Source organism: Mauremys mutica, chromosome 20 (assembly GCF_020497125.1).
Source record: "Mauremys mutica isolate MM-2020 ecotype Southern chromosome 20, ASM2049712v1, whole genome shotgun sequence".
Lineage (NCBI taxonomy): Eukaryota > Metazoa > Chordata > Testudines > Geoemydidae > Mauremys > Mauremys mutica.
In genome coordinates, this window is record NC_059091.1 from 13,543,226 (window position 1) to 13,563,126 (window position 19,901).

A 19,901-nucleotide genomic window follows, 5' to 3' on the forward strand; every position below is an offset into this window, starting at 1 on the left:
GAATGTGATGGGCCAGATCCTATGTCTGGCTGACACGCCGATGCTGGAGCCAGCCGGGGACGGAAATATCTTCTAGCGTAATTAATGCAGCCTAAGGACTACTTGAAACTATGCTGACTACAGCAGTTCTCCTGAGACTGCTCTTTGGGCCAAGAATGGTTGGAGTGTACCATGCTTTAGGGAGGCCCACTCCTGCACTCCTTTGCCCCAGGAGAAGGGGGCAGGTAGCATGAAACCCGTTATGCCAGCTTGATGTCAGGGAAATCCCTGGCTGCCCTCTGTCCCCTTTGCTCTGCTGGACAGACACAGATGGGACAGAGCTATGGACCAGGATCTGGCTGGATATTCTCATGCTTTAATGTTATCCAGCTCACCTGACACGAGGTGCTGGACCGGGGGGACATTCCAGCATGCATAATACTCCTGACACCCCAGTCCTTATAGAAATTAACATTCCCTCACCTTCCCCATGAAGCACAAGGACACCTACACACACTCCTGCTCAAAACTAAACACCACTGAGTATAAAAGGCCCCACTGCACAAGAGAGTCTGAGCGAGACTAGAGAGGGGTGCCAGGCCAGAGGTGCTCAAACAGCAGCATGCACTGGGCACCATGTATGAGGTGCGGTGTTAGGGCCCAGTGCAACTGTTTTATTGATAAGGCACCATTTCAAGAGACTCAGACTAAACTCCCTCTGTGTTGGCTAAGCACTTGCCACCCTAACCTTCCTGAATCCCCCATCCCAGCTCCCTTACAGATGAACTTTTAGGCCTAATCAAAACAGCAATGAGAATATTTTGTTTAAAAGGCTTTTTGCTTCGACTCCCCCATACACCATCTACAGTCTGAATGGCAGCTCCTTTTCACATCTAGGTGGATGGGCACAACAGGCAGCCTTAGAGCTGTGGCTGATCTGACCCTGGGACACCCGAGGACTAGTACACATTCAAGGTCTCTAGAGGGAAACTTAGAGGGACCCAAACATTCAGATGCCTAACTCCTCATCAGGGAGAGCCGTACCACTTTGAGAGCTTACCCCCAGTGTGAGGGGGCCCACATGGACCAATGGCCTGACCTGGCACTGCAATCCCTATGAGAGAAATGCACCATCAGTACCATGCAGGGGTAAACAGCCACAACACATTTTAATGCAAAGACATGCAGGAGTCCAGTAATGATTAATGCAAACACCCTACAGGAGGTAACTTGTAGAGCATTCGGATTCAGACCGTTTGAACTCTGCTAGCTCCTTGGCACCAGCGTGTATGGAGTTAGTTTTTGAGAATCTCTGGTATCAAGGGTTAACAGCATTCTGTCCAATTACCTTGGTCGGGATGATTTCAGGACAGCAGCCAGATATGTGAAGGACAGTTCTGCAGGAAGGTTAGGGCTGCGAGTGCTTAGCCAACACAGAGGGAGTTTATCTGAGTCTCTTAACCAGCACCTCACATTTCTAAAGGAAACAGATGATGAGCATTCAATAGCAGCTTCTTCTCTTCTCTGGTCTTCAGTTACCAGCTCCTGCAATTAGATTAAAAAGCAAGACATTGTAGATAATCAATAGCAGCAGCTCTAACATCATCCCCCAGTTGTAAGCATCAGACAAGCTGCTTCGGACTCAATGTAGGTGCACAAGCTACCACCACCCCCATCCCCCACCGCCAAGTCAATCACTGTGTTGAAACTTTGAGACACTTGGACTGTTCTTCCGCACTCGTGCTCAGAACCAGGCAGTTTGCGGTCTCACCAGGGCAACGAAGCAGCGCTCCTCGTGCTGCCACCACAAGAGCACAAGCAACACCTGAACTAGCACAGAGGAGCGAGTGTTTTGCTCCTTGGTCAGCACACTAGGGAGCAGGGGGATGGGGCTGGAGGCCTGGGGGCTCTTTTATATACACAGAGAAGGAGGGAATTTATTCTCCACTTTAGACAAACTGTTCTGTTTACAAGCAACATGCAGGAAAAGCTTCCTTAACTGGGGGAAGCAGATGTCTCACTGCTCCATACAAAGTCCCACTGTATGGTGGTGCTGCTGTTATTCCCGCCCCTCTGGCTGTGCTCATGCAAGGGCAGGACTAGTGCCCAACCCGAGTGAGCTCAGCATTAGTTCCTTCCCCAAATAGACCCAGCCTGTCTGGCTGGAGCTCCAACACCTTCAGTGGAATCAAAACCAAGCAACCGTCCTTACTGCTGTGACTTTACCCAGCAGAACAAGGCTGATCCCGTGCATCAGCCCGTAGTGCAATGATTCATTAGGAAAGATCAAATATGAAGCACAGGTACATTCTATAGGTCTCTGGGAAGCCCTGCTAGACTGGATCCTCACCACACCTTGGCTAGAAAGCTGGCTAAAGCTTTCTATGACCAGCTGCTCTATTTGGGCACGTTAAGGGTGGTTACCGCACACTTGGAATAAGTCCTTCTGCTTTAACTCACCCTCAACCAATCCAATGTACACAGACACCTCTGAATTCATCTCCAGTGTGTGTTTATCAATGCTGTGACCTTCAGGCATTGAGCTAAGCCATTCCCCCTTCCCCTCAAGTATCCTTCTCAGAAAACCTCATCTCACAAGATTAATGTACTAGAAAATCTAATCAGATACAGGTGCGCACAGTCCCATGGTGGCCTGCCCATACAGTGACAAGACCAATTGCAGGTTTTTTCTGTGAAATGTTCCAGTACCTGTCCAATGATTCCAGGTGGAGAGTTCACATGTAGCAGGATACCTACCTTCCAGCATCTGAAAATGGTCTATTATTCCATAAAACAGCCAGCCAGCCCATAGTGATGACTGTAGCAAAAGCTGATGAGCCATTGTTTTTCCAAGTACCAATTTCCCATCCATGCACCTCTGCATTAAAAAAAAAAGAGCAGAGGACTGCCAACAATGCATCCTCTACTCCCTAGACACATGCACCAAACAGGTTTTATTGTGAAATTGGTACAAGATCCTGGGCTGGCTGGCTGTTTAAATGTGGGAGGTGATTAAGCATCTGGTTATACCCAACAGGTTTGGTTAAAAAGGAGTCCAAAAGAGGAGTGTTTTGAAGGCAAAATGCAAACTTCACTGCTGCTCTAAGTACATCCACTTAATGGGACATTTTTAAAGTATAGCACTGGCTTGAAAAATCTAGGATATTAGACAGTTCCCTTTATTCTGACCTGCTACTTAGGTGCATTTGTTTGTTATCTTTCTGCTTACTTTACTGACCAAACTACTTCTGTTAGCACTGCAAAGCCAGCACAGCTGAGAGTGAGAGCTGGCTTGTGTATAGCCAGATTAGTCAAACTGAGTTCCAGGTGCAGAATTTCTAATTCTTGGCAATTCACAAGCCAGCGTGACTTTCAGATTCTTACTCGGATTCTAAGCTCTTTGGGGAAGGGACTGTCTTTTTGTTCTGTTTGTACAGCCCTTAGCACCATGAGAACCTGGTTGTAACAACAATATAAATAATATCACCATGAATTTGCAGGCCTAACAGCTGGGGAAACCACATTTCTTGGGAATTAATCACATCTCTCTCAGCTCCCCTCCCCCATAGCATAATGTATTATGATTTTTAGATTTTTCTTAAATGAGAGTATTACAACCAGACTGTTAGACATTATGCTTTTGAAACGTATTCATCACTCAACACTTCAGAGTTACAGTTACATGAATCCTGATCTGCTAGCTCAAAATACAGTGATAAAAATAAAGGGTGCGAAAACTACAGAAATAAGCTTCACACCAAGCCCTCATTTATGTGGAGTGTATTTTGCACTGCAAATAACTGCGCTCACGATGCTGCATCCTCAGTTCATTCATGCTTTTGCCTGGCAATTTACAGCTGGTATCAAGTAACGGGTGTACTTCAATGGGGATCTCCTGCAAAGTGGAGGCCTGCTTTTTTTAAAGCTGGCCAATTCCTACTCAAAGCATAAACCCTAATAATGCTATTTTGTGCTTCTCCATCACCTTTCATCTGAGGATGCTTCATAAGTTACATGTTGATCTTCTCAGATAGCTAGTAATACTTAGCTTGCAGGATAAGTATTACTATCCCTCCATTCTATAGATGGGGAAACTGAGGCACAGAGAGCTTAAGTAACTTGCGCAAGATCAAGGAGATGGTCTCTGTAGCTGGTGGGGCTCACACTGGAAACAGATGCCCACATCACAGAAACTCTGTCAGATACTCAGAAGTAAAAGACCATAATCCCCCCTAATGTTTAAACTAATGGCCATTTGAAAGAGAGCAAGATATTGCCAGAGAATTCCTTTGAAGCCTCAGGCATCCCCAGAACAGGACAGCTTTATGGCCAGGACGTCACAGCTACAGTTTGACAAGGGGACCAAGACAAACGCTCAGTGGGTCACACTTCCTTCCAGTTAGGGCTTGTTGCTAAGGGGTAAAAGATTTTCAAGTAAGTACGGGGCGAGTACATGAAACTCCCTCCATAAGATCCAAATGGCATGGAATACAGTGAGGCTGTTTAATAATAGTTACCCTGAACTCCATGCTTTGGGGATCGGGCTATTAGGACACTGGGCAACTGAATCAGTTTTTAAAAGAACAAAACCTTGTGAAGAGTCATATGTGGCAGAGTTCATAAGAACATAAGAGCTGCCATATTAGGTCAGATCAAGTTCCATATCGCCCAGTATCCTGTCTCCATTGGTGGCCCCTACCAGAGCTTCATGGGGAATAAACAGAACAGAGCAATTATGGAGTGATGCACCCCTCTCTTCCAGGCCCAGCTTCTAGCAGTCACAGGTTTAGAGTCACCTAAAGCAGGGGGGTAACATCTTGGCTAATAGCTATTGATGGATCTATCCTCCATGAACGTATCCAATTCTTGCTTAAACCCAGTTACACTTTTGGTCACCACAACACCCAAAGTCAATGAGTTCCACAGGTTAGTTGTGCACTGTGTGAAAAAGTACCTCCTCCTGTTTGTATGAACCTGCTGCCTATTCGTTTTATCAGGTGACCCCCTGGTTTTTGTATTGTGTGAAACGGTAAATAATGCTTCTCTATTCACTTTTTCTACAACAGTCATGATTTTATAGGCCTCTATCGTAACCACCTTAGTCATCCTTTTAATCTCTCCTTGTATGGAAGCCATTCCAGACCCTTGATCATTTTTGCTTCTCTTTTCTGAACCTTTTCCAGTTCCCACAACCGGACATCAGTTTCAGAGACCCCCATCCCCTCCACTGGCATGATGTGTAGCTGACAGGAAAGCAGGACAGCCATGCAGCAAAGGGCTGAGATAGGCCATTCACAGTAAGACATGGAGCTGAAGCCCAGGGTCAGACTCTGGGAGGGGTAACAGCCATTTCAGCACATCAGGGATGGGGGTCTTGAGCCTACACTCCCCAACAATGACAATAGACTCATCCATAGACACTGCTGTGCACAGACCCAGGCTTGTATATAGGGGACATTTTCCAACATTTACTCCAGGAGGAATTTTGAGCCACAACACAATGCAGAAATTCATTCCCCACCCCCTGCCGGCAGAATTAGCCAGCAGCTCTGCAGCACCAACCAGAGCCTGGCTCTCCAACTTGCAAATACATGACACTGCCAGGGGGACGGGGAGCTGGACTGTTCCATGCAGGTGCAGTTCCCAGCATGTCCTGAAGGAAGGAAGTGGCATGCAGGAAACTCTGTACAAGCCTGGGACCCAGCATCAGGCTGTTTCTCCCTCTCAGTGGCGTAGCCAGGTTCTAACATCAGGGGGAGCGAATACATTAAAAAAAGGCACCACCCGACATATCAAATTACTAATTACATACTTTTAAATTCATTATACATATTTATTTTGTACTTAAAATAAAAACACAAGAATGATCCAGGCAACAGAAGTATTTGCACAGACTATACTTAGATATTCTTTAGATCAGGGGTCTCAAACTCAAATGACCCCGAGGGCCGCATGAGGACTAGTGCATTGGCCCGAGGGCCGCATCACTGACACGCCCCCTTGCTGCCCCTGGCCCCACCCCCAATCCACCCCTTCCATGAGGCCCCGCCCCTGCCCTGTCTCTTCTCCACCTCCTCCCCTAAGCGCGCGGCTCCCCGCTCCTCCCCCCTCCCTCCTGGAAAGTGCTAAGCGCCACCAACAGCTGTTTGGTGGCTTGGCGGCGGGGCACTTAGGCGGCGGGTCCCGGAACAGAAGGGGCCCCCCACCGCCGAAGACCGGGCTGCGCTTCGGCGGCGGCGGGTCCCTCTTTTCCCCACCCTGGCCGGTCCCGCTTCCCACCCCGGCCCCGGCCGGTCCCGCTTCCCCCCCCCCCGGCCCGGCCCGGCCCCGGCGGGTCTCGCTTCCCTTCCCCCCCCACCACCACGGCCCGGCCCTGGCCCCGGCGGGTCCTGCTTCCCACCCAGGCCCCGGCCCGGGCCCGGCGGCTCCCGCTTCCCCCCCCCTTACCCGAGCGCGTCTCCGGCGAGGCCTGAGCTTCGTCCCGCTCAGAGCCGCGTGGTGAGGGGGCGGGGCTGGGAGCTCCACGCCGAGCGCAGCGCTCAGCCCAGAGCTCCCAGCCCCGCCCCCTCCCCACGCGGCTCGGATCGGGGCGGGGCTCAGGCGCTCGGACGGAGACTCGGCGCTCTATGCGCCGAGGCTCCAGGAGAGGGGCGGAGGCGGGAGCCTCTGCTTTTCTCTTGGGGGCCCCTGCGGAGCCCGGGGCAAATTGCCCCCTTTGCCCCCCCCTCTGGGCAGCCCTGGGGAGCTCCGCGGGCCGCAGGGAAGAGCTCCGCGGGCCGCATGTTTGAGACCCCTGCTTTAGATTCTAGAATGTAAATGACAATACAGTAGTTTATAACTGGCCGGTATTTTTTTTAAACCTGAGACATTTTTTCCAGGTGCTAATTTCATTTTAAATGAATCAATGAAATGCACTTTATTTATAATAGATTGTAATACTAAAGTCACCAAAAAGGCATGACAAATACAAGAATGAGAATTGGTGAGCAAAGATCTCATAGCTCTTCGGGGTTGGACAAAGCAGTAATTTCCCCTAAAGTAGCTTTATTCATGGGTTTGGTTTTTTTTTAAACAAAAGACATCTCTACGACACAGGTTGGCAGTCTAACATTTTTGAAACACTGAGTCCTGAAAGTTAGGGTTTTTAACCAATTTAAGCTGTGTACCTACCCCCCCCCCAAAAAAACCCCACTTCTTCCTGCTTTCCTATCACCAGTTCTGTTATTACAGGAATGAAATCTAGACATCTCATAAAATAGCTAGTTCCACATTGTTCTTCAAACCTCAGATCAGTGAAATGCAGCTTTGCATTTGAGATACTATATGACTTTAGTACATTTTGCACTGCCTGCGTCTACACTGACATCAGGACAGAAGAGGCCATGACTGGCCCTAGCATATATGATTTAAAAAAAAAAAAAAAAAGGTGAGACACACCCACCCACTATCAATGCAACAAGAAGGGAGAGCAGTAGCTGGGGCCAAGAGATAAGATGCAATGAAACCCTCCTGTACCCACAACCAATATCTGAAAAGCATCAGTCGCTCTGCAGATCAAAGAAAGAAAGAACAGCCAGTATTCAGCCAGATAGGATCCTTATGACCTATATAGGAGAAGTGCACTCTCAAGTAAACTGTAGCAGTTTCTCAACAGAGTTTTCTTATGGACTTATTTATTAAGCAAAAATTAAGATTAGGAGTCTGATTTAAATTATGTAAATTTTCAGTTTGAGTTAACTGTGGAACTATTGCAGCTACTTTTATTTTACTCCTGCCTTCATAAAAAGCTACCGAGTTATAACAGATAATTACAAAGACTAAAGTACATGCTTTAATATAATTAGGACCGGGCCACCCAAGATGAAAACTATACCATGGAAGAGTCCAACCAGGTATTTGAGGCCAATCCCCTTATCAATGGAATCCTCAACCAAACTGTGAGGAAGGAGAGGCGTCCATCCTCTAACTTTTGACAATAATTCAAGGTCAGCCAGCCACCAAGAACAGCACCATTCATTTTTGGTTTTGGATAAAACACCTGATCTTGCCTACATCATAGAAACCTTCCTCCCTCCAAGCCTATACCCCACTACACCCTTTAGCAATAAAGTAACCAGTAAACAAGTTCTGAGTCAATCGTCTTTCTTCCCAATTTAGTTTTAACAAAAAAAGCTGTAATGTAAGTAGCTATGGGAGATAACAGTGCAACTACTAGGTATCCATGGGGGAAGTGTGCTAGTTATGTCCTGGATACACTGGTCTGTTAAGTGTTATTGCTTTTAATATGCTAATGCAAACACTGTAATAGAGTATTAGTGTCCCAATGTACTGTAGGTTGTTTTAACTGACCGTAATACTAGAAGTGGTGCATGTGAAGCTCTCTAAAAGTTGACACTACAGCAGTGATATTCCCAAACCAGTATGCATAGGGCTGGGGGTGGGGAAGGGGAGTGCATCTAGGTATAAGTAACATCTCACACACCAAACAGGAACTTCTCCACAGTTCACTGCAATTTGGAAGTGTGATTATTAACCCTTGTCTTACAAACACCAAACACCATTACATATGCACAAGGTCAATAATTCCCCCCTCTCTCCCCATATACAAGAGTTGTGCTTCTGGATATAGTATCTGTCTGAGATTAATATTGAGCTCCCAGCTCTTCAGGAAGCAGTGAAGAGTCAGCAGCCAAGCCACAGGCTGAATCCTATTGCAAACAGTGTGGGTGACGCATGAGGCATTCTGAAGCAAGAGGAGATTACTGGAAAACTTTAAATAAGACACAGAAAGAATAAAGTTTTCCTAGGTTTTGTTTCTGTCAGATTTATTGTATGATGTATAGTAAGTGTTTAATATAAAAATCAGGTAGTAGGGTTTAGAATGTTACAACAAGAGATTATGCTATTACCATTATCCAGTCCACTTGCACACTACTATTTTGAATTAGTGATAATTCACAGAGAGAGAGAGAGAGAAAGAAAGAGGGGAGGGGGTTAAGCACGGGAAGGGGGGCAATAACCCAAAGTCTCTCCTTTGCCTCCTGGTCCTGCCACTCCCTCAGCCCTTCACCTCCCTGCTCCGCTGGAGCGACTTCAGCACACAGAGACAGCAGTGGCCGGCGTCTCCGCGCACCCCCCGGAGCAGAGCGGCCTCTCAGCTGCAGCAGAGTCATTCCCCGGGCTGCCGCTGCTCGCAGAGAAAAGACGCCACTGAAGAGAAACCACGAGAAACACCCCCGCCCGCCTTTTTCTTTCCTTCGCCACCTCCTCCATCGGCACCAGCTGTGCTTCAGAACCACCTTACCCACCGCGTGGCCGCCTCGCTCTGCATGGGGCTGCCAGGGGCCAACGGGGCTGCTGCTTCTCAGCCCCCTCCCACCGTGCTGCCGCCCCTTCCCCTCCCGGCAGAGCCCACCCCTGCCTGGGCGGCATGTGCCAAGCGGGGCTCAGCTTAGCGAGCGGGGCAGCTGCGGGTGGGCAGGCAGGAGCCTCCTCCTCCTCCTCCTCATCCCCGGGAAGCCAGGCAACCAGCCGCTGTCGCCGGCAGCCTCGGAGCAAGCCCGGCTGGGGATGCGGGAAGGCAGTGCAGAGCTGAGAGCCAGCCGGCGGCCACACACAAAACCCGGCTCCGGAGTCCAGTGCTGGCTGGAAAGGCGCCACTTTTGGAAAATGTGCTGGGGGCGGGGTGTGCAGATGTCTGGGCTAGGGGGGTGCCCCACAGCTGGATGCTGGGGTGTGGTGTCAGACTGGAAGAGCAGAGATTTCTCCCAAGATGTGTCCAGCTGACACGTGTGACACACTCAGACAGGTGCCCAACAAAAGCGTAACAGAGAAACAGGAACTGGGCTGTTGGAGGAGTTTCTTTGACTCTACTCCTGGGGGAATCTTTTTTGCTGGCTGACAGGTATTTTGTATTAAATGACCAAAATAACTGAAACTGGTGTGATTATATTGTGTTATTTTGATAAATAAAATATGCAGATTTTTAAAATATTGTGTGCAGAATGTTTAATTTTTTAGCGCAGAATTCCCTCAGGAGTACACATTACTACACCACTATGCGGGTGGCTTCCTATGTGAACACCTATTCCAAATAACAAAGGCCTTTTCAGTTTAGGTTACATCCCCTTGGAAGTAATACTGGTAGGTTTCCTTGGACAGACACACCCTAGCTATGGGATTTTAATCAGGTTTTGCAAAACCAAACCAAACGCTACAGCTGCTACACACGTGTACAGCTTCCACTGACTCCCGTAGCAGCTACACCTGAAGAACTACAACTGTGTTGAGCTCCACTGTGCCAAACTCAGACCTGTTTGTAAGCCTCGACTTTTGTTCAACCAATAGCAGTGAATAATAATCTGACATTTAGATGTCAAAGGCCATAGTAATGGGGGCAACACATGGAGCCAGACAACCTTTGCCACAATGCCACCTACAGTGAAATAAAACCTGGACACAGAGGATACTCCACCCACCACAGAAATGCACCTGCTTCTAGGGAGGACTGTGTTACAGAGCTCTCCATCTCCACTTGCTGATGGTGGGAATAAGAGCATTTCAGTTTATGTAGGAGAATGCTGACACACGGAATACAAATACAGAGAAAAGTTATCCCGTTCCACTTTGAGCTAACATGTAAGCCCCAGCTTACAGAATGGGGAGACCACCTGCCTTTGCACTTACTGCTTTTCCAGGATAGGCTATATGGCAAGGACCTGGGTGCTCTCATGCCTGGCATTAGGTTATTCTTTGGTTCCATCACTACGCTGGACCCAGGGCTGAAAGAGATCAAATAAGAATTATCCTACACGTGTACTTCTTCTAGCCAAGTATCTTTTACTATAAATATTTGAGTATTTTTCTAACATTGAAGAAGACAGAGTATGTTAATTTAAACAAACCTTCATGCAATCAGAACAGTTACTTCTCCTCGCAAAGGCTAGACAAAAGTGTAGAATATGGTGATGCCATTTACTTTTTGACTAAAATCCCCAATTAATCAGTTATCCAAACAAGAAATAAATAAGCCAAAGACAGCAAGAAAAATCAGAGTTAAAGCTTGATTATAAATATTCTGCCCTCAACTGTAAATGGCATCTCAGCACACATGCCCTAGTCGTCTCTATATACGCAGACTTCATGCAGATGTCGAACAGTGAATGCCAGTGTAAATGAGGTAGGATCAGAGGCTAAAACAGGGAAAGAAAAAGTTAAAAATTACTTAGACAAGTTGAATGTCTTCAAGTCGGGAGGGCCTGATGAAATACATCCTAAAATACACAAGGTGCTGACTGAGGAGAAATCTGAGCCATACACAATTATCTTTGAAAAGTCATGGAAGACAGGAGGGATTCCAGAGGACTAGAAAAGGGGCAAATATAGTGCCAATCTAGAAAAAAGGGAATAAGGACAATCTGGGGAATTACAGACGAGTCAGTTTAACATCAGTACCTGGAAAGATAATGGAGAAAACAATTAAGCAATCAAATTGCAGAATCCTAGAAAATAAGGCGATAAGTAACAGTCAGCATGGATTTGCGAAGAACAAATCGTGTCAAACCAACCTAATAGCTTTCTTTGACAGGATAACAAGCCTTGTGGATGGGGGAGGGGAGTGGTAGATGTGGTGCATCTTAAGTTTAATAAGGCTTTTGATTCTGACTTGCATGACCTCCTCGTAAACAAACTAGGGAAATACAACCTAGATTGAGCTACTATAAGGTGGGTGAATAACTGGTTGGAAAACTGTTCACACAGAGTAGATGGTTCATAGTCAAGCTGGAAGGGCATATTGAGTGGGGTCCCACAGGCATCAGTTCTGGGTCCAGTTCTGTTCAATATCTTCATCAGTGATTTAGATAATGGCATAGAGCACATTTATAAAGTTTGCAGACGATACCAAGCTGCAAGGGGTTGAAAATGCCTTGGAGAATAGGATTAAAATTCAAAGTTATCTGGACAAACTGGATAAATGGTCTGAAGTAAATAGGATGTGCGACACTACACTCCATATTCATCATAGTAATATTATTAGGATATGATCATGGCATAATTATGAAGCATTTTGTACAAGATGGGTCATGTAAGGAGTCATTGGGAAAATTATGATTTGCTGAATACAATTATCCTATTTGTATGCATGTATTGTTTTTGTATCTGAAGTTATGAATATTGACTAGGTATCTATATTTCAAATGGGCTTACTCTAGAAAACACCCACAGCCAGTCTTTCAGATACAACAATGAAAAAGCCAAAGAAGGCTACTGGCTCATCAACAAAGACAACGGGTTGTGGAATAGCTTAGCCTTCATGGAAGGCCAGCCTGTAAGTTATGGCTGCTACGATTTTGCAAGGGCGTGTGACCAGATCACATGTCTCTGGACTCCATTTTGGGTACCTGAATTTTTTCACAAACTGGTCTGGAAACCAAGTTTGAAACAGAGTTCCTGCCATATGAAAAAGCTATATAAGGCAGAGAGTGACATCATCAGCTGTTCTTCACTCCCCTACAACTCAACAGACAGAAGCTCTGAAAAGAAAAAGTCTTGGAACGGGGTACGAGATCCCAAGCTGCAAAACAAATGCAGCTTGTCCCTTAAGAATCTGCAAGCCTGCTTATATTGTCAGCCAGGGTGAGAATTTGCTAATTCATATCCAATCTTTCTAGAATTTTAGGCTTAGTTTGCGATTCTGTTTATTTACTAGGTAATCCGCTTTGGTCTGTGTTCTATCACTTATAATCACAAAGCAAAAAACAAGTTTATTAACTAGAGAAGATAGATTTTATCTAAACCCATGTGCCTGTGACCAAAGTGTCTTGGGAAAAATCTCAGCCTGCTTAACACAAGTATGCATGGTCCTCTCCACATTGAGAGAGTGGAAAACTGGGTAATAAATTCATACTGGTCGATGTTTTGATCAGAGCAGGATGGTACAACTCTGGGGTCCCAGGCCGGGGGTTATTTTGGCTGTAGCCTCTCTACTGTTTGTTCATGCAGTGGCTGTCCAAAGCCTGCATGAACCTGCAGCTGGGTGTGTCCCTGCCTGTGTGAATGCTGGTGGGAGCGGTCTATAGCTTGTCACAGCAGCACAGTGCTAAGAGGGAGCCCAGGCTGGTGAGTCACAGGGCTCAGTGAAACCCCAGTTCCAGGTGGCACCCCGGGGGGAACCAATCACAGGATGAAATTCAATAAGGACAAATCCAGAGTACAGGTCTGTCGCATCTTACGTGCATTTAACATGCGCAAATTCAGCTTTACGCGGCTGGCAAAAAAAGAGAAAACTAATTTAAATACTGTTCCTGTAGTGCGGGCGATTCCGCCTGCCATTCAACTCAATGTAATTTTGACTATACGCGGTTTTCACTTTACGCGCTGACCGCGGAACGTAACCCCAGCGTAAGATGACACAGACCTGTACTCCACTATCAGTTGCACACATACAAAATGGGAAATGATTGCCCAGGATGGAGCACTGAAGAACAAGATCTGGGGGTCATAGTGGATCACAAGCTAAATATGACTCAACATCATTTTGAGATGCATTAGCAGGAGTGTTGTAAGCAAGATCCGAGAAGTAATTCTTCAGTTGACATTTAATCAGCATGGAGTAGAGCAGGGGTATTGTGTCCAATTCTGGGGGCCACATTTCAGGAAAGATGTGGAAAAATTGAAAAAAGTCCAGAGAAGAGCAACAAACATGATTCAAGGTCTAGAAACATGACCTATGAGGGAAGATTAAACAAGGCCATTTTTTTTTTCAGTCTGGAGAAGAGAAGACTGAGAAGGGACATGATAACAGTTTTCAAGTAGATAAAAGGTTGTTACGAGGAAAAAGGAGAAAAATTCTTCTCTTTAACCTCTGAGAATAGGACAAGAAACAATGGGTTTAAATTTCAGCATGGTTTAGGTTGGACATTAGGAAAAACTTCCTGTCAGGCTGGTTAAGCACTGGAATAAATTGCCTAGGAAGGTTGTGGAATCTCCATCACTGGAGATTTTTAAGAGCAGGTTAGACAGACAGCTGTGAGGGATGGTCTGGATCAGTGATTTTCAAACTTTTTTTCTGGTGACCTAATTGATCCAAGAGAGCTGGGGATGAGGGGTCTGGGAGGGGCTCAGGGCTGGGGCAGAGAGTTGGGATATGGGGGTAAGGGCTGTGGGGTAGGGCCAGGAATGAGGGATTCAGGGTGTGGGAGGGGGCTCTGGGCTAGGGCAAGGGGTTGGGGTGCAGAAGGGGGGGTCAAGGCTCTGGGCTGGGGCCAGGGATATGGGGTGCAAGAGGGAGCTCTGGGTTTGGGGGGCTCAGTGCTGGGGCGGGGCACGGGGTTACCTCGGACAGCTCCCGGTCAGTGGCGCAGCAGGGGTGAAGAGGAAGGCTTCCTGCCTGCCCTGGCACCACGGACCACGCTGCGCCCCAGAAGCAGCCAGCAGCAGGTCCAGCTCCTAGGCAGAGGCGTGCAAGTGACTCCGCGTGGCTGTCGCCCACAGGCACTGCCCCCCACCAGCTCCCAGTGCAGAGCTGGTGCTCAGGGCAGGGGCAGCACATGCAGCCCCGTGGTTCTCCCCCAACCCCGCCACCTAGGAGACGGACCTGCTGCTGGCCACTTCGACGGTGCAGCACAGTGTCGGAACATGTAGGGACTAGCCTGCTTTAGCTGGGCAGCACCGCCGACAGGACTTTTAACAGCCCAGTCAGCAGTGCTGACCAGAGCCACCGCAACCCAGTGCCTTCTGTTCCGTGACCCACTTCTGGGCCACAACCCACGGTTTGAAAAGCACTTGTCTAGATAATATTTAGTCCTGCCACTGCACCGGGGCCTGGACTAGATGACCTCCCGAGGTTCCTTTCAGTCCTTCAATTCTGTGTCACTGTTACAGGCTGTAGAAAGTCGTACGTTGATGACCTTTGATTAGACAGGTAAGGCATAGTACAATGATTTGGTTGTTCTGTCTCACCCCTGATAATGACCAGACACATTATGCTTTATTTTCCAAACCTGCATTGTGATTACACTTCAAAAATAAAATTATTTCTGACTCAGGGCTTTAACTGCCTGCAAAAATCTCCTGCCTGTTAAAAGTTACTTGCAGCAGGTCATGAGAGATTAGATTAGTGTCAGAAGTTTAAGCCTAAATTGCCTAAGAGCTGACATCAGTCTGCATTTCTATCATGCCCAGCATAACAGTTTAGTGTTTAATAACCCCCCAATAAATATATAACCAGTGGGGATTGAATCCAGGACCATCAGCACTAATAGTACTACAGTAGAACTAGAGGAGTAACCATTATCTGGTAGCAATAGTATGTTCTTATACTCTCCTATGGATCTGCAACTAAAAGGAGACAGGAAACACTGACCAAGAGGCATAGGAATGTTGATTCGTACCAGTGGGAACTCCCCCACCAACACCCCAAAGTAAATTGCATCTGCCCATCAACACAGCAGCATGAGTTACAAGTAGTTTGAAAGCACATCATCTATGAAAAGCACTGTCACAAGAAATACACCTTTTGTTACCTGTTGTTTATGCCACTATTGAACGTGCCCCAAACGAACACAGAATCTGATTGCTCCTGTAGCTCTGCCAAAGGAAACAGACATCATTGTGGCTCAGTACTGAGTAACTTCTGCAAGCGTCATAGCAACACAAAATGAGAAATATGGCAGAGACGCTGCTAGGTTTACAAAATGGAATGAGAATTGAGCTAAGACTTGGCATAAGTGACAGCAAAGCAGGCATTTAATTGAGAAATATAAAGTGTAAAGATCATCATCAATTTCCATTTTCATCGAAGCACAGATGGTGCAACAGACTACATGGAAAACAACAGATGTTTTGTAGAGAATAGCAGGCATGTGGTAGATCCTGTGAAGCAGGAGAACTTAATTTGTTCAGGGACAGTATAACTGGGTGTCCCAACACATGATCTGTGCAGAAGGATCTATGGAACCTCTCTCTTAGTCCATGTAACTTCTTTGGGGGCAAGAAGAAGGGAATAGCAGGGGCTGACAGCCACCTTGTGTCATCAACCTCCTCACCTTTATCCCAGTCTTCGTCACATGGGGACGGCTGCCACATGCTGACAGTGTTCATCTCTCTGTGGCAGTTATTCGACTGACTCACTTAAAGCAAAGAAAATTCTTAGTGAGAAAATCTTTTTGGATAAAATACAATCCTATTTTAGGGACATTAATCATTTTTTGACCTAGCTGCAGAACAGCTCTAGGCTTTGGAGAGGAGCAGCATACGCTGGAAGCTGATCAGTACTCCCCTAGTCTTAGCAGCAAAAAACTCTTTAGGCCAGGGATGGGCACCTTGAAGGTAGCAAAGGGATACAAAATCCATGAGACCCCTTTGGTGGGCCATACCTTAAGAGGCTATACATTGCCCAACTCTGAAAGTTTGCTACAACACAGAATGTTTGGCAGGGTGCTTGCAGCCCCCCATTTGCCAATCCCTGTTTCAAGCCTTTTCTAAAGCTAAACAATTCTGCACACGTTTTTCAGCAATGGTGCAGCTGCTCCAACATACGCATTGGGAGAGGGTTCATGTGTGTTTCTATTGTTATGCCACAAAAATCTGCTCAGGGTTTTTTCACTACTATCATGCTCCAAGCCCTGTCTACATGAACATGCACATCATTGCTAGCTTCAGTACAACTCTACTTTTGCCAGAGAACAGGTACGTTTTCCAGTGTAGTGATAGCCACATAGACATCAGTGGGGGGAGACATTGGAACACGACCCACATAACCAAGTGATTTAGGTGCTGGGGTGACAGACCTGGACAGTGAACTCCTCATCAGAGCCGACAGCATGGGCAGTGGTAGGAAAGCTTCCCCATAGTCCCCTCCCCAATTTGCCCCACTCTGAACTGGAAGAACCCACCTTCAATTGGGAAAGTTACTCAGCCTTCCTGGCCCAGTCACAGAAGTGAGGATTGTTATGATCTGGACACTTGTCCATTAAGAACTGGACTGAGACCAATTTATTTCACATATGCCACTAGACAGATTATGAAGATTTTTGGTCACTATCAGGTCAGATCTGCATTGGAGACCCACCTCTCTCATGGCCACTATCTTTCCGCTCTAAGCGGTCCAGATTACCAGCTAGATCTCATTTCAGCACACACAGTTTAGGGCACAATGTACAGTTCCCATTTTAACGCTAAAATCTCTGGCAGATAACACATGTAATGCAAGCCAATTGCCTCTCAGATGCTTAGGAGAATTTGCATGGACACAGAATGAATGAAACTCAAGTCTCCCAGGGCTCCTGCTGCTTCTGTATCACACAGCACTATAGGTAAAGGGCTGCTTATGGAATAATAGAGTATTAAAACAATCTTTAACAGCAAAAATTAAGTTAGAACGCTGTTAGCCCAAGAGTTCCAGAAGTGACTTTACAGAGCCAAAGGAGTCTAATATTTTCTCACCAATGTCTTGCTCAATGCAGCTTTTGTCATCACAGCTTGATATATGACGTCTGAGCTCAGCTCTGGGAACCTGATGGCGGGCATTAAAGGGGCATGTGGCTAGCTGCTGTGCAATATCAGGGTGGTTCTAGAGAAACAGAAAAAGTACGTGCTATCTCACTGAATTCATCCTAGCCCTTGTATTTTCTAGTCACTAGTGAAGGGTTTGTGCAATCTGCATCCTGAAATAGGTTGAAAACATTTAAACAAGGAAAGCCAAAACTTAGTTCAGGTCCTGAGCACAAATGCAGTGTAGAAACAGTGAAGCATATGCATCCTTTATGATACATGCTATGGTTGTTCATTTTTACATTTAAACACCACCCTGAATTTCTCTCATTGAAGATCAGCCCCAGAACAAACACAGTGAAACCGTTGTAGTGTCATCACTGGCATGGTTCGATGCACAGATGAAATTGCCCTAAAAAGCCTACATGGGGAGTAAGTGCCTTGAAACCCTAAATAATTCAGCCACTTTATTTTTAAATTAAGTAAGCAACAAACTAGAGAACAAGTTCCTGCCTGCACTAGAGCTTAAGTCTTTGCAGTAAATTTAACTCTCCTGAAACAGGAAGGAAGTTACTCAATGTTCCAGCTGAGGCCACATCTATATTGGGGGCATTCTGCCAGTATAGGTAAACTAGTGTGGACACAGAAGAGCCCTACTATCCCCCACTGAATGAAGAGCCTTTACCCTTAGAAAAGAGCAAGGCAACAGAGAGGAAGAACACACACTGCTCAGGCCTGCTCTGCACAGTTTTTATATTACTATAGCTATGCTGGCTAGGGGTGTAATTCCTAACCAATACAGTTATACCGTACTTCATCTTAACATGTGGATGCAGTTATACCTGTATAAGTGTGCTCCTATCAGTACAACTAATATACACTAGCACTGGAGGGATTAAAATAAGCTACTGACTGAGAGGACAAAAGAAAGGAGCAGCTTCTCCTGTTAAATATATAGCATTCTAGCCCAGAATAGAAGACTGAAAAGAGATAAAAAGTTTCAGACCGATGTACATTGAATAGAGTTATTAGCAATATAAAAAAAAAAAGATGGTTTACTTTGCAATCAGAGCAGTGCAGCTGCTAAAGAATTAGCTGCAACATCAGATCATTTTTGCTTTGGCCAGCCAGAAGGCATCCATATAACACTGGTTGCATCTGCTCCATGCCCTAAAGTGGGAAGCAAATACCTGGGTCCCATGAGTGAACTGCTGGAAGAGAATACGATCCCCATCACTAACTTAGGTATTCTGAAGAACCTATATCACCTTTCTTCAGGGCAAATGCACTGATCTGAAGTGCATTACTAAATATGAACTGGATGCTTTTACTAAGTGGTAAATGGATGACAGAGATATAAATATGAAATAAAGATGGCTTCTTCCAGTCTAATAGCAAGTGAATGCATCCTTCTAGCAAAAGGCAACAAAGCATACTGAGCTCACCATGCATTGGCATTTACAAAAATATGATTTCCCAAGTGCATTAGAGACCTTAACATCCTGTCCTACCTTCCTGCACTTTATAAGATGATAGGGAAACCGACAGGCTCGGATTTGATGATAGCGATCATATGGACATTGTATTAACTTCTCTGGATCCAAAGCATCAACTGGAATAAAAAGACAAGAAAACATTCTGCCAAACAAGATCTAAGAACATCATCAACACAATTAACAAGTGTGGAAACATACTAGGTACTGGAGCTTTCCTCTAATGGGGTTAAGCCATGAATTTTTAATAGCCTAGACAAAAATTTAAAATTGCTACGTTGGCACTCATTGTGTACACCCAACCAAATTCACTTTGGACTTTTGGTGAATGGAATATTCAATTAAAAATGAGGAAAGTGTAGTCAGTAGTGCAGAGTGGCCAGTACATATCAATGAGTACACTTATGCAGAACAGTGAGCTGGAAATACACACATTACTATAAAAACCCTTGAAGCTACCAAATTAGCTAGCTGTATAGCAGTGACATGCTAAGGGTCAGCAGAAGCATGGCATTCTGAAGTAAATCCTTTTGCATTTATCTTCAATGCTCAAAGGCCATCTCTGCTAGAGTAAGAAAAAAAAATCAAACTAAAACAAACATGGCTGGAGTTAAGGCTGCAATTTGCACTACAGAGCACTTGGCCCTATAAAGTGCAGAGGTTGGCAGGTGCTTAAGAGCCCAACACACACTGAATATAGCGAGGGCCTAAGTCACAGGCACTTTTTGAAAATGTTCCCTCCTAGTCCACACTAGAACTCAGAGAGGCACGAGTCACCTTAATCACTTAAAAGTTACATAGAAGGGACAAGGTAGGTGAGGACCAACTTCCAATAGTGAGAGAGACAAGCTTTCAAGCATACACAGATCTCTTCTTCAGGATTCAGTTTGTGTTCGTGCAGCAGCTTTCCTGCCACTACAAATGTGTCTCCCCTCA

General features: G+C 46.0%; 1 protein-coding gene across 2 annotated transcripts in view; it reads right to left on the reverse strand.

The window, feature by feature from the left end:
• Window positions 1–1,129: 1,129 nt before the first annotated feature.
• Window positions 1,130–19,901, reverse strand: part of LOC123353860 (gametocyte-specific factor 1-like) — a 28,828-nt gene continuing 10,056 nt past the window's right edge. The window contains exons 3-8 of one of the 2 annotated variants that reach the window (XM_044995290.1): window positions 18,984–19,084; window positions 17,425–17,551; window positions 16,026–16,109; window positions 15,504–15,567; window positions 10,666–10,760; window positions 1,130–1,524 (exon numbers count right to left, since the gene is read on the reverse strand). In XM_044995290.1, the coding sequence (XP_044851225.1) occupies window positions 1,511–1,524; window positions 10,666–10,760; window positions 15,504–15,567; window positions 16,026–16,109; window positions 17,425–17,551; window positions 18,984–19,084 (485 nt within the window). In that variant the 3' untranslated portion in view covers window positions 1,130–1,510. Of the gene's footprint in view, window positions 1,525–10,653; window positions 10,761–15,503; window positions 15,568–16,025; window positions 16,110–17,424; window positions 17,552–18,983; window positions 19,085–19,901 lie in introns of both variants that reach the window. The other variant, XM_044995289.1, reaches the window with a different exon arrangement.